Source organism: Coenobita brevimanus, chromosome 107, assembly GCF_032717465.1.
Source record: "Coenobita brevimanus isolate Jiangsu-jjx chromosome 107, ASM3271746v2, whole genome shotgun sequence".
Lineage (NCBI taxonomy): Eukaryota > Metazoa > Arthropoda > Malacostraca > Decapoda > Coenobitidae > Coenobita > Coenobita brevimanus.
In genome coordinates, this window is record NC_137060.1 from 1,192,521 (window position 1) to 1,206,609 (window position 14,089).

Consider the following 14,089-nt stretch of genomic DNA (forward strand, 5'->3'; position numbering starts at 1 on the left):
ACAATACATACAGGTGTGCATGTTGATATTCTAGAATATGAAAGTCCAGCCAAAAACATTTTAGGAGTAAAACATTAGAAAGGACAGGATAATACTCACCATAAGCCAAAATCAGGGAAGGAGAGAGAGAGAGAGAGAGAGAGAGAGAGAGAGAATACAGAAAGAGAAACACGTGTGCTTGGAGGGAGTTGTAATGACAAGATCAGGTCCACCGGGACATACTTGTCAATCCTAAGCCCCTTTCTTCTCTCCCCTACCCCATCGCTCCGGAGGGCGTACAGGCATGCATTCAGACATATATTTATACATACAGTCTATATATATATATATATATATATATATATATATATATATATATATATATATATATATATATATATATATATATATATATATATATGGGAATTAAGCAATGAGTGTACACAATCATAAAATAATCTATGTAAGCTTTGTCTTGTCACTTTAAAGCACTGGACGAAACTTCTGAAATAATTCTTTAGTAAAATTCTCATGCTTGTGAATCTCAGCTATTTCTCTCAGAAAAACCATAAAGAAGGATTTATGTACCATATGGTTTGGAAATATTCATTCAGAATAAACTGGCTTAAACCAACACGAACAGGAGCATCGCTCATTGTGAAAAAATTGTTCACCTGTGTCAAGATTTTTTTTTTTTGATCGATTGAACGCAGGTATGCTAAGTTTATATTTTAGAATAAAGCATTAGAATGGCCATACAATATACATCTCAAGCCAAAAGCAATGCATTCCGTCGGACAAGCAGACAAAGCAGCTGGAAGGTGAGGTGAAGAGTCAAGATGCAAAATACAGAGGAAACAAAGGCAAACATTCTCTGAGGCTCACACTGCGCTCACGTCCCTGGGGATTGTCATGGAGGGCTGAAGGGAATCACAGGTCACAAGATCCACCTGTCCATACTTGCCACTCCTTAACCCTTTCTTCCCTATGTTGCTCTCTCTCTCTCTCTCTCTCTCTCTCTCTCTCTCTCTCTCTCTCTCTCTCTCTCTATCGAAACACACCACAACAAAAAGTAATCAAAATAGTATATATATATATATATATATATATATATATATATATATATATATATACGTGGAGGTATTGCATATACCGGTAATGACTTTATTGACGTGGAACAGTGTACAAGTCCTGGAGTATGATAGTGAGAGGGGGGCGCGCGCGCACACACACACACACACACACACACACACACACACACACACACACACACACACACACACACACACATATACACACACACACACACACACACACACACACACACACACACACACACACACACACACACACACACACACACCAGAATATATTGTCCCTTGAGAATTAGCCTCCCTCCTCAGGTCACACACACTCTTGGCTGCCTTTCATTTTAACTTCCTTCCTTATGTATTATGAAACTTATTTCTACATCAAATCCTTTATCAATACCCCTCTAATATTTCCTTTTTTCACTCGTGAGAGAGAGAGAGAGAGAGAGAGAGAGAGAGACAGACAGACAGACAGAGACAGACAGACAGAGGGGGAGAGAGAGAGAGAGAGAGAGAGAGAGAGAGAGAGAGAGAGACAGAGACAGAGAGAGAGAGAGAAAGAGACAGAGAGACAGAGATGGGTTGAAGGGGGGAGGCTGGTGCAGTACATTTAAGGTTATTAAATACGGCTATGAATTACGGATGACTTGATGAGCCTTATAATGGGATACTGACTGCATAAGTACAGCATGATAAATACAGTATTTTCCTTTGTATTTCAAGACCATGAAAAAAGAGATTAAAAAAATAATGAAAACACATCACAACAAAATGTTAGAAAAAACGTACATACATACATAGAGAGAGAGAGAGAGAGAGAGAGAGAGAGTAGCACCAGGCAGGTGACGATGTCTTTCCAGATTAGACGGTACACCTGTACTGGTCATCAAATGGACTCCTAACCTCACTCACGCACCTCCCATCCCACCATCCACCAATCACAGACATTCCAGTGGGAAGAGAGTGGGATGAGCTTCTCCGCCACCTCTCGCTGTCGCGACTTTAACTGCCCTCCCCTCCCCAACTGGTCCCATCCCTCCCCATCCCCCTCCCCTCTTCTCCCTCTCAATTTCTTTTCTCTCCCTTCATTTCTTCTTCTCCCTTTCTCCTCCTCTCCCGCTAACACATCACAAACTGCTCTCTTCATTTCCTTTACTTCCCCTCTCCTCTCTATCCCGTCCACCCCACCCTTGCCTCTCCCCATCTCACAACCTTCACGACTTAAGTCTCTCCCCACCTGTCCTGCCCCGCCCGTCCTAAGCAGCCCCGCCCTTCGCTGCCCACACCAACTCCACCCATCCCTGCCTCTCCCATCTCCTACCAAGTCAATCCAACCACACCTCTTTAATACCCCCAAATGCGCCGCCATTCTTCCCCAGTGTGGTGCCCGAAAGGAACACCTTCATGTGGTGGCACCGATAAAACCAAGCGGCTTAACTGCCTGGCTATACATACGTCCCTCAGCTACTTCCCTAGCTCCCAAAAGGACAATGGCGGATTACACAGGATGGGCAACTTAAGCCTGCAGTCCACCGGGTTCACGTTCCAGATGAACCTGGGGATACAATAACAAAACTACTACTACTGCCACTACCACTACTATTACTATTACTACTACTACTCCTACTACTATTGCAACTAATGCTACTACTCTCTAGTTTGGCCTGCCACTCCCCTCTCCTTAACTCTCCGCCCTTATCATCCCTGCTCCGCCCACTCTCGCCTCTACTTGCCCCGCCCATCCCCGCCCACACTCAAGTCCACACTGCCTCTCACTCGACTGCTTCCTCTCCTACAGGTATGAACTCCGCTGGGCCTTCTGCTTGTTACCCTAAACACTCACACGAATTCAGTCCCTTCTGTACCACTGTCTTGTGTTGGTGTATCCTTGCCATCACAGGACAATCTTATACATCTTTGGAAAGCCTCTCCTACTGAAGGAATCAGTCTCTTAAGCTAATAACTAACTAACTAACTAAACAAAAAAATAAATAAATAAATGGTTTAGAAGGAAGGAATAATGAAGAACTAGCACCAAACCCTAATATGGCAATATGGCAGGAGTCAACTTCACCCCAAACTCCCCGGCGTTTATAATTCAACTCATTCTGTCCACACCCGGTCATTGTTGGAAAAAACTGATTTTGAAATACGAGTATAAACTGTTTCAGGAGGAAGCTTTTGTCGCCTGGGGATTTAAGAGGTCAGACGGCTGTGAGTGAAGGGCAAGAGAGGGATATCATGACTTTCCAGCATTATCTATCTATCCATCTATCTGTCTATCTATCAATCTATATTGAAAACTTCTGGAATTAGTGTAAGAATATTTATGTTGGTTTGAAGGCTGGATCACTTGGTTGCCAACACTGTTCTTTTGTTATCTGAGTATGCCTGGCTGTGTAAATATCTCTATCTACTGTATCTATCTAACTATCCATCTATCACTCACTCACTGTCTACTGCAGGTAAAGGTGTGTAGATCATCTCTGACGGTAAACTATTCGCTATCTTCACTGTCCAACACTATCTACCTCTCTATCTGTCTATCTTCCTTACCTTTGTATCCATATATGACCCACCTGTGTACTGCCGGTAAAGGTGTGTAGGTCATCACTGGAGGTAAACAGTGCCTTATCCTCACTGTACAACACTATATTTATCTATCTATCTATATACCTATGTCTGACCCACCTGTGTACTGCCGGTAAAGGTGTGTAGGTCATCACTGGAGGTAAACAGTGCGTTATCCTCACTGTCCAACACACTGCCAGCTTCTCCACCCAGCTGCCCAGGTTGGTACTCCTGCCCCAACACAGCACCTGTAGGCACCACACACACCGTTAATTAACTGTCAAGGTAAAGGTGTGTACACAAGTCACATGATGCTTAGTTGCAGTGCTATAATAATAATAATAATAATAATAATAATAATAATGATAATAATAATAATAATAATAATAATAATAGTAATAATAAATAATATTAATAATAATAACAAACACATGCACATACACCCACCACCTGCACACAAGTACGTAGCCTACTTGAACACAAAAATATATACAGTATACAATCACGCAAATACACAAATACACATACTCGTATAACCATATACAGTACACACATATATAAACATATACCGTAAACACACGTATTTACATAAAAAAACACACAATTATACATGCAATTACATAAAGATACAAGTACAGACACACAAATACACATATTCACACACCATACACACAAACATGCAAAACCACACACATATACATATGGTATATAATCATACAATCACATACAAAGACGAAGACAAACACAAACATACAAATAAAACAAACACAAGACAGACAAAACCACACACATGCAATCACATAAACTAAACACACACACACACACACACACGATTCTCCCTCCGAGCATATGGAAATCAATGAAATGAAAATTGAGAGGTTACCCACCACACTCCTACTCTCTCTCTCTCTCTCTCTCTCTCTCTCTTTCTCTCTCTCTCTCTCTCTCTCTCTCTCAAATATCAAACATAACCCCAGCCCCATTTAATCCATAACAGTTCAATACTCTGTGATTACCTACGTTTAGTGCAAGCAAAAACTGAACACATGAAAAAGACTATTTATAATGATGATTGTGTGTGTGTGTGTGTGTGTGTGTGTGTGTGTGTGTGTGTGTGTGTGTGTGTTTTCCTATCACTTCTCTGCAATATCTGAAGGGGGTCCAAGTCGGGCTGTACCTGTAATATCTTCACAATAAACACAATTCTGGTATTTGGGTAGAAATGCTACATAAATGAAAGAATTTGTTTACTCGTCTCCGCCGCCATCCTGCTGCCCAGGGTAACACCAACCATGTATTAATTAATCTGTTATGTACATATTCGCCGTATCAACATTACTTAAATGCCACACGAAACATTCTTCTCGGAGGGAAAGTGGTAACCGGAATCCATCCCTTCTCATGCTGGCTAAGTACCGTACGAATGTGGAGAGGGTGGCTGTAGCGAGAGTGATGTAAGTGAGGCAGAAGTGCTAGTGTGTGTGGGAGTGTGAATAATCAAGTCACCTGTATCAACAACAAGGTGTGAACATATACAAGCACATGAAAGGCATCGCTGCCACCACACAGTTTAAATGTCACACACTTACGAGCATCAAACCCTAGACTTGAGTCACAGGAAGATGGCGAGACAAGCACGCTACCCAGCAAGCAACGTGGCAAAGGACCTCATACACACTGGTGCAGTTAAACACCACAATATTAACTACTGTATGAGCTTTTGAGTCTTAAACCTTGAGGGATGTCTTATCTCCGTTGCTCTGACTAAAGCCAGACGATTTTATCACTAAGAACCCTCCTGTGGTCTGAAAAGTTACTACACTATTACATAGGAAAGACTAGGCAGTCTCCTCACTAAAAGACACAACGATTCTGTATGTACAAATCATACCAAAAACACAGGTAAAGGAGACTGGCAAAAACTTAATCTGCATCCGACGCCTTAACCTCACCGTACAGCCTTCAGCCTCACCTGGTCTGTTAAAACACTACTTTTGTTGCGTCATTCTTATACTGTGGCACCTTTGTGCAGCGCCTCTAATGACTGTGTTTACAGTGGAAAATTAACACGTGAGGCAGGTGGGCAGAAACGAATCTTCTAAGAGGACATGAGGAAAGGGTGGCGGGAAATGATGGGGTACACATCTTTTAATGGGGGAATGGGGGACGAGCTGGGGTGTAGGTGGGGGTGGGGAAGAGGCAGAGACGTGTAGCTGCCGTGTTTTCTAAAGCACAGGAAGTGGGTGGATGGTGGGTGGGGGTACGGTGGTATCCTCTTTTGGGGGGCCGGGGAAGAAAGGCACATTTTAAGGGTGGGGAGATGGGGAAGGGAAGCATGGGCGTATTTCCTTCTAAGGAGGAGATAGCGAATGGGTATGGGTGGGAAATAGGTGGGTAGGGGGTGGGGTGGGATGGGGTTGGGTGGGGTGTAGACTCGTATCCTCCATTATTTCCCTAAACTCACATTCTTCTGGTGTATTTTTTTGGTGAGTGTGGATTCTTTCGTCTTTGTTATTTACATGAGAGGAACTTCTGGTTAAAAATTCAGTGACTAAAACTTTGGGATGCTGAAGATGGTGTGGATATAACATGAGTGTAGTAATGGTGATAATGATGATAATACTACCAATAATATATAATTTGGTTTTACGCCAGGTATCCCCGAAGGGCTAGGGCGTTGCCTCTGGACAGAGGCCTTGTGGATTGGAACATGTAGCATTTTTTGACCGGATGCCCTTCCTGATGTCTACCAATGACCCTTGGGTGGATTCGATCCTACGACCCTTCGGTCAGAGCGGAGCACTCTAACCCACTGAGCCACGGCTGCTACTACCAATAATAATAATAATAATAATAATAATAATAATAATTATCTATCTATTGCCAGACGCCATAATCCCGTAAGGGGTGGCCATTTGACTTTCAGTTATTTGTTTTACGGGGAGGGGAACTAACCCTCCACCAACCCACTTGTTGACACGTACGGAGCACGTATGGTTTGGTTATATGGTTACCACCCAGCGTTGTAAATGGTTTCTTGGCTTACAGGAAACCATTAGGCTTGTCACTCAATGTAAAGCCACCTGTAAAGGAAAGAAAAGTAATAAGAAGTGACAGGAAAGATGGGAGAAATAGGAAGAGAGGAGGGCAGGCACAGAAAAAGAATGATAAAGGCTAAGGAAGGAGTAGGCAGCACTACATCAAGTGAGTGGATGATGGTCGCCACCACCTACCACTAAAAGTTAATGCCTCCAATGAGAATCGAACTCACGACCTTGAGATTATACTCATGCGCCACCAATTGCGGCACCAAGGCTTCAGAATCAAAAATTTTTTTTAAACAAATAAAGTAAGGGATTAATCCCCGAGCTAGACCTCATCAGATCATATAGCCCTGCTAGGGTTACAGGAGAGCGCTACCCCTCCCAGCACAGCAGCCACCGGGCGGGACGCGAACTCGCAACCTCACGATTAGGAGCCCGACACCCTACCACCGAGCAACCGCGCTCCCCGATAATAATAATAATTAATAATAATAATAATAATAATAATAATAATAATAATAATAATAATAATAATAATAATAATAATAATAATAATAATAATAATAATATGACGAAGAAGAAGAATACAAGTAATACTCATAATGATGATGATAATGAAGATGATTATGATGATGGAAGATAAATCAAGATAATGGCACTAAAACTCGAGTGCAAGAGAGTGGAAATAGGCAAGGATGTTGGCAATGTCATCAACTCTCGCATCAACATCTCTCTCTCTCTCTCTCTCTCTCTCTCAGCATGTCCTCTTCCCTCACTTCTTTGTCCCCTCTCCTCCTTCTTCTCCTTGCTCTTTTCTCATCTTCTCTCTCACTCCCTTTCCTCCCTTCCTCCCTCAGCAACCCATTATAAAAGCCTGCTGGTCTTGCCGTTCCTTTCCTCTCTTCACCCCTTCCCTACCTCCCTCTCCTCTCTTCTCCCTTCCTTCTTCTTCAGTCCATTCATCCCTCACCCTCTAGCATCTTTTCACCCCCTCTCTCCATCCCTCTCTCAACTCTTTCTCTCTTCTTCGCCCCTTTTCTCTCTCTCACACTCACGCATCACAAAAAGCTCTCTCCTAACCTTTTATTCCTTCGTCCCTTCCTCAATCTCTCCTCTTTTCTCCCCATGTCTTTCATCCGCTTTTTTCCTCTTTCCTCTCCATCTTTCTCCCTCCCACTCCACTTTTCTTTCCATCTTTTCCTCACTCCCCTTTTAACTCCTCTCTCTCCCTCCTTTCCTCCCTTTCTCCCTCAGTCGGGCATTATAAAGCCTGCTGGTCCTGACGTGCCTAATTACTCAGCACAGTTTTTGTCCAGGAGATGCAAAGGCCACACCCTCACCCGTTTTCTGCTGTTGTTTTTTCCCATTTTCCGTTGAGTTCCGTCGGGCAAACTTTCTTAGTCCTTGTTCCTATCTTGACATGATGAGTTGTGGGGGACTGGGGTGGGGTGAGAGAGGGGTGGGATGGTTACTGTGTGTGTGTGTGTGTGTGTGTGTGTGTGTGTGTGTGTGTGTGTGTGTGTGTGTGTGTGTGTGTGTGTGTGTCCATCCTCTCTCTTTCTCTCTCTCTCTACCTCCCTCCCTCTCTCTCTCTCTCTCTCTCTCTCTCTCTCTCTCTCTCTCTCTCTCTCTCACACACACACACACACACACACACACACACACACACACACAACAACTAGGCAGGTCTCTCCCGCCGCCCCCCACAGAGATGTTGGTGAGGAAGCCCATACTACACAGGCAGAGAGGACAGTCACGCTTTCTTGACACCTGACGACAGAGAGAAAGAGAGAGAGCACACACACCACACACACACACACACACACACACACACACACACACACACACACACACACAACACACACACACACACACACACACACACACACACACACACACACACACACACACACACACACACACACACACACGGCGTGGGTAAGTCGCCTGCTGTCTTGCTGCTCAGATCTGTGGCAGGTTATGTAGACTGGGTTGAAGTCCATGGGGTATACACGATGGAGAAGCACTTTGTTTACCTTTGACACCTGACTACACACACACACACACACACACACGGCGTGGGTAAGTCGCCTGCTGTCTTGCTGCTCAGATCTGTGGCAGGTTATGTAGACTGGGTTGAAGTCCATGGGGTATACACGATGGAGAAGCACTTTGTTTACCTTTGACACCTGACTACACACACACACACACACACACACACACACACACACACACACACACACACATCATCTCTCTATCTGTCTCATCTCACCGCCCCTCCCCATCTATGTGTGTGTGTGTGTGTGTGTGTGTCCATCCTCTCTCTCTCTCCCTCTCTCTCTCTCTCTCTCTCTCTCTCTCTCTCTCACACACACACACACACACACACACACACACAACTAGGCAGGTCTCTCCCGCCGCCCCCCACACAGATGTTGGTGAGGAAGCCCTTAATACACAGGCAGAGAGGAGAGTCACGCTTCCTTGACACCTGACGAGAGAGAGAGAGAGAGAGAGAGAGAGAGGATGGGACACACACACACACGGCGCGGGTAAGTCGCCTCCTGTCTTGCTGCTCAGATCTGTGGCAGGTTATGTAGACTGGCTTGAAGTCCATGGGGTATACACGATGGAGAAGCACTTTGTTTACCTTTGACACCTGACTACACACACACACACACACACACACACACACACACGTCTCTATCTGAATCATCTCACCGCCCCTCCCCATCTGTGTGTGTGTGTGTGTGTGTGTGTGTGTGTGTGTGTGTGTGTGTGTGTGTGTGTGTGTGTGTGTGTGTGTGTGTGTGTGTGTGTGTGTGTGTGTGTGTGTGTGTCCACTTTTTACATTCGCTTCCCCCTTCCTCAATTTTCTCTCTCTCGTCTCTCATACTTTCATCCCTCTCTCCTCTTCTCCTTTTTACTTTTCTTTCATTCTTTCTCCTTTCTCCTCCAACCCTCTCTCCCTCTCCCTCTTTTCCACTGGTATCCTCTTTCCCTCCTTAACTTTTCCTCTCTATCATTTTCTTTATTCTTTCTCCTCTCTTTCTCACTTTCTTTAAATCTTCATCCACCCTTTTGTTCGATCTCTCTTTGTTTCCTTCGCTTAAATATCGTTACATGTTGTTTACTGTTTATTCTCTCTCTCTCTCTCTCTCTCTCTCTCTCTCTCTCTCTCTCTCTCCATCCTACAAAGCTGCTACGCCTCCGACAATCACAGAATAGAGGTCACATACTCATAAAAGGGATCTGCTAGATGGGGCTATTGTATATGTTTTGAGAGAGAGAGAGAGAGAGAGAGAGAGAGAGAGAGAGAGAGAGAGAGAGAGAGAATTTATGGAAAGAGGGAGGAAAAGAGAGGCGGGGAGGGAGAGAGAAAGAAGGAATGAGGGAGGGTAAAAGAAAGAAGTAGGGAGGGAGGGAAAAAAGGATAGAGAAGAAGGGAAAGAAAGAAGGACTGAGGAAGAGAGAACGGAAGGAAAAGGAGATAAGGGGAAGCACAGAGAGAGGGAGGCAGGTGGAAGGGGAAGGAGGGAGGGGAAAAAGGGAAAGGAAGGACAAGAGGGATATGGAAGGTAGGGATGTGGGAGGGAGGAAGTGAGAGGAGGAGGAAGGAAGGGATGGAGGGAGAAAAGGACAGGGAACAGAGGGGGGAACAAGGGACTGAGAATAATGGAGAGAATGGAAGGAAGGGGAAGGGAGAAAGAAAAAGGCATGAAAAAAGAGAGAAGGAAGAAGACATGATGGATGGAATGGCAGGGAGGAGGGGAGGGAGGCAAAAGAAGTGAGGGAAAGTATGAGAAATGTTTCGAAAGAGGGGAGGAAACCAAAGAAAGGGAATAAATAGGGAGGGAAAACCTTTAAAAAAAGAAAAAAAAAAAAAAGATAAGAGAAAGAGATGAAAGAAAAAAAAAATCACTAATCCCCCCAAATTACTCAACTGACGAAGTTCGACACTGTGATGGATATTTTTAAAAAAGGACAATGAACAACCCACATAAACAACAACACACCCAAAACACGACAAAATAAGAAACGAAACTTAAAAAATGAAACTAAATACAAAACCCGAGTGGCATAAAATAATAAAAAAGAAGTTAATATGAAACTGTACAACACATAGTGAAAAAAATTTGAAAAAAAAAAAAAAAAAAAATCAGAAAACACACACACAAAAAAGACAAAACGAAAGAACGAAAATATGTAAAAACCAGAGTGGACGAAAATTCCTCATAAAGAAGGACGAAAAACAACAATAATATCAAAGAAAAATACAATCTATAAACAAGGGTGGTGCAGGAAAACTGTGCACACTGCAGCGGCTGTTACTTCTTGCCCATAAGCCAGCTGGAGACATGAATGATCCAAGTTATATGGTGGGATCCAGCATGAAGCCTTGCCAAGCCCCACATAAGCCTGGGGTGGCCGGTGGCAGGATGTGCTGTGAGGCAGGATACACCAATGGCCACACTTGTCGTTGTTTAAGCCAAGTTACAGTAAAGGGAGTATAGCAGCAAGAATATACCTAACAGGACCTCACCCCAACTCAACAGATTAAAAAAGGTAAACAGTATTTCTCACACATATAACGAAAGAAAGTCGTTCCTTGGTAAAATCCAGAACCCAGCACCTCCCGCCAGTACACCCGATACCCACCAATTCCCAGGCCAACCACAGCCTCCCACACACACCTTTACCTGTTTATTTTTTTACCAATGTTTTCTCGGCCATTTTTTTTTTTTTTTTTGGGGGGGAAGGAGGTTTGGTTGGAAGTTTCCGGAAGTCTGTAATCTAAGATGTGTGTGTGTGTGTGTGTGTGTGTGTGTGTGTGTGTGTGTGTGTGTGTGTGTGTGTGTGTGTGTACCTATATATCTATATCTATCTACCTATCTCTCTACTTATTTATACACGTACAAATGTTGTATGTATCAGAATCTGTAGATATGTCTATAGTCTGTATACTTGCCTATCCATCGATGTATTTACGTGTCTACACTCTTGTGTACCGATATCTTTTTTCTACTGTATTTCTGTAACATCTATAAATCTACTGCCTGACGCCGCGTGCTGTGAGGGATGGCCTAGACAAACGAACTTCCAGGCATTTGTGTCCCTACCCAATAAGGACTCCAGTTTCCACGACACACCACCACCTTCCTGCCTTACACACACTACCCTCACGCCTTACTTCTTTACCTCGTTATCCACCTCCCTCTCTTACCAACCACCATATTCTAACACATACTCCTATACTAAACTTCCCTCAACTTGCAAGTGAAGCCTACCTCAGTTGCCATTCTTGTCAGGCTACTTCCTTTTGCTAACAGGACATGTATTACACATAAAACACCAGGGAAACAAATTATACCCTGTGTGGAAACTGGCATCCTCGTCGGCATGGATCGTCAGCGTTGAATTTATAATTTGTCTGAGTCTCTTTTCCCTATATTACTATTGTGCTTAACATAGAATTTATTATTTACCAAGATTCAGCCATCATTTGTGATTAACACTCACCTATCAAGAGCACCTACAGAGTATAAAGATGGAAATGAAAAGACGACGAGCTTTCTATTACTCGGGTTCTCCTCATAATGACAGCCAATCAACTGCAACAAGGGACACTCAGGTGGGCTTCAATTGCAAGGTTCACATAAATTCACTATAGTTAATCTCTCACTCTTACCATCCTATCTTAAATACTTTCTCTCATCTTATCTCTCCACCTCGTTCTCGGTCTTCAATAAACATCTCTTCCTACACCCAGACTACCCATCCACACCCACAGCCACAACACTCATCCTACCCTATATTTCAGCACTCATCCCCAACCACTTTCACTCTTTCTCATTCCAGTCCACACTCACACCTTCACCATCACTCATACTCTCTTGCTGCAATCAACAACACCCACACCTAAACTACATCCACAACCACATCCACAGCTACACTAACCCTCATTTATATCCATGTACACCCACTCCTAACCAATACACATATCTTCCCACAGCCACACCCACACACTCCCACAGCCATACCCACACGTACTTACAGCTACTCCCACTAAAACTACATCCATCCTACACCCACACACTGTTTCATATCCCTAAACCCAAATTAAACTTCTCTGCCACACCCACCCACAAACTCATCCACACCCACACACTCCCACAGTCACACCCGAAATTACAGCTACTCCCACTAAAACTACTTCCATCCTACACTCACACACTCTTTCATACCACTACACCCAATCAAAACTCCTACACCCACACCCACACCCACAGCCACTCCCCCATGGCGTGGTGCAGCACACACGGGGGCAAATCCGTGGGCATTGGTAGTGTGGTGTTTGTGTTGGGTGGGCCTGGGGGAGGTGCTCCAGGATGCCGCTCAGAAAAATGTATTACCCACGAGATGCCCACCATGGGTGGAGGGGGGGTGGGGGAAGAGGAGGACAGGAGGATTGGAGGAGAAGGAGGAAGAGAAGGAAGGAAAACGAAGAAAGGAAAAAAAAAGAAGTCGTAGGAGACGGGAAGAATTGATGGTAACAGAGAAGGAAAGGGAGACGACAGGATTGTGGAGGAAGGCAGGAGACAGGGAAGGAGAACTGATAAAGGGAAAGATGCAAAGGAAGAAAGACGAGAAGGAGAGAACTGATGGTGCCAGATACGGAAAGGATGACGATAGGATAAATGCAGAGGGAAGGAAGGAAAAATAAAAGGTGGGGTTTAAGGGAAACTGAGGAGGAGGAGGAAGAGGAGGAGCAGGACGGAGAGAGATCCTCCTAAAGACACGAGACTCCATCCAAGGAATACTGTAATTGGTAGTCAGTCCACTGCCTCAGGACAGGAAGGACGGGGTTAGGGTGGACGGAAGCGCTGGTTTGTGGCCAGTTAGTCTTACACCTGCTCTCAGTCTGTCTGTCTGTCTGTCTCTCTCTCTCTCTCTCTCTCTCTACCTATCTATTTAACTCAATCAATGAAATCAACCAACCCATCTATTTAACTCAATCAATAAAATCAACCAATCTATCTACTTATCCATCCATCCATCAAACTGAGTTAATCTTCTGCCTGCCCTTTCTCTGTTTATCTATCCATTCACCTATCTGCCTATATCTATCAGCTGAGTTAGTTTTCCCCATTTCTCTCTCTCTCTCATTTTGTTTATCTATTTATCGACACATCCATCCATGGGTAAATCCATTCAACTATCCATCCAACCATCTACCTATTCACTCATCCATCCGTCTGTCTATACAGTATATCTACCTTTCTCTTTATCTACCTATTTGTCAAATTGAGCTAATTTTCCTACTGTTCTCTCTCTCTCTCTCTCTCTCTCTCTCTCCGATCTTGAAGTGTATGCCACCTAGGGAGTGATTGGTAGTGCATCTAG

General features: G+C 44.0%; 1 protein-coding gene across 1 annotated transcript in view; it reads right to left on the reverse strand.

The window, feature by feature from the left end:
- Positions 1-14,089, reverse strand: part of LOC145416637 (uncharacterized) — a 333,488-nt gene that overhangs the window by 21,927 nt on the left and 297,472 nt on the right. The window contains exon 2 of the mRNA XM_080285572.1: positions 3,762-3,889. Within this exon, the coding sequence (XP_080141698.1) occupies positions 3,762-3,889 (128 nt within the window). The remainder of the gene's footprint in view (positions 1-3,761; positions 3,890-14,089) is intronic.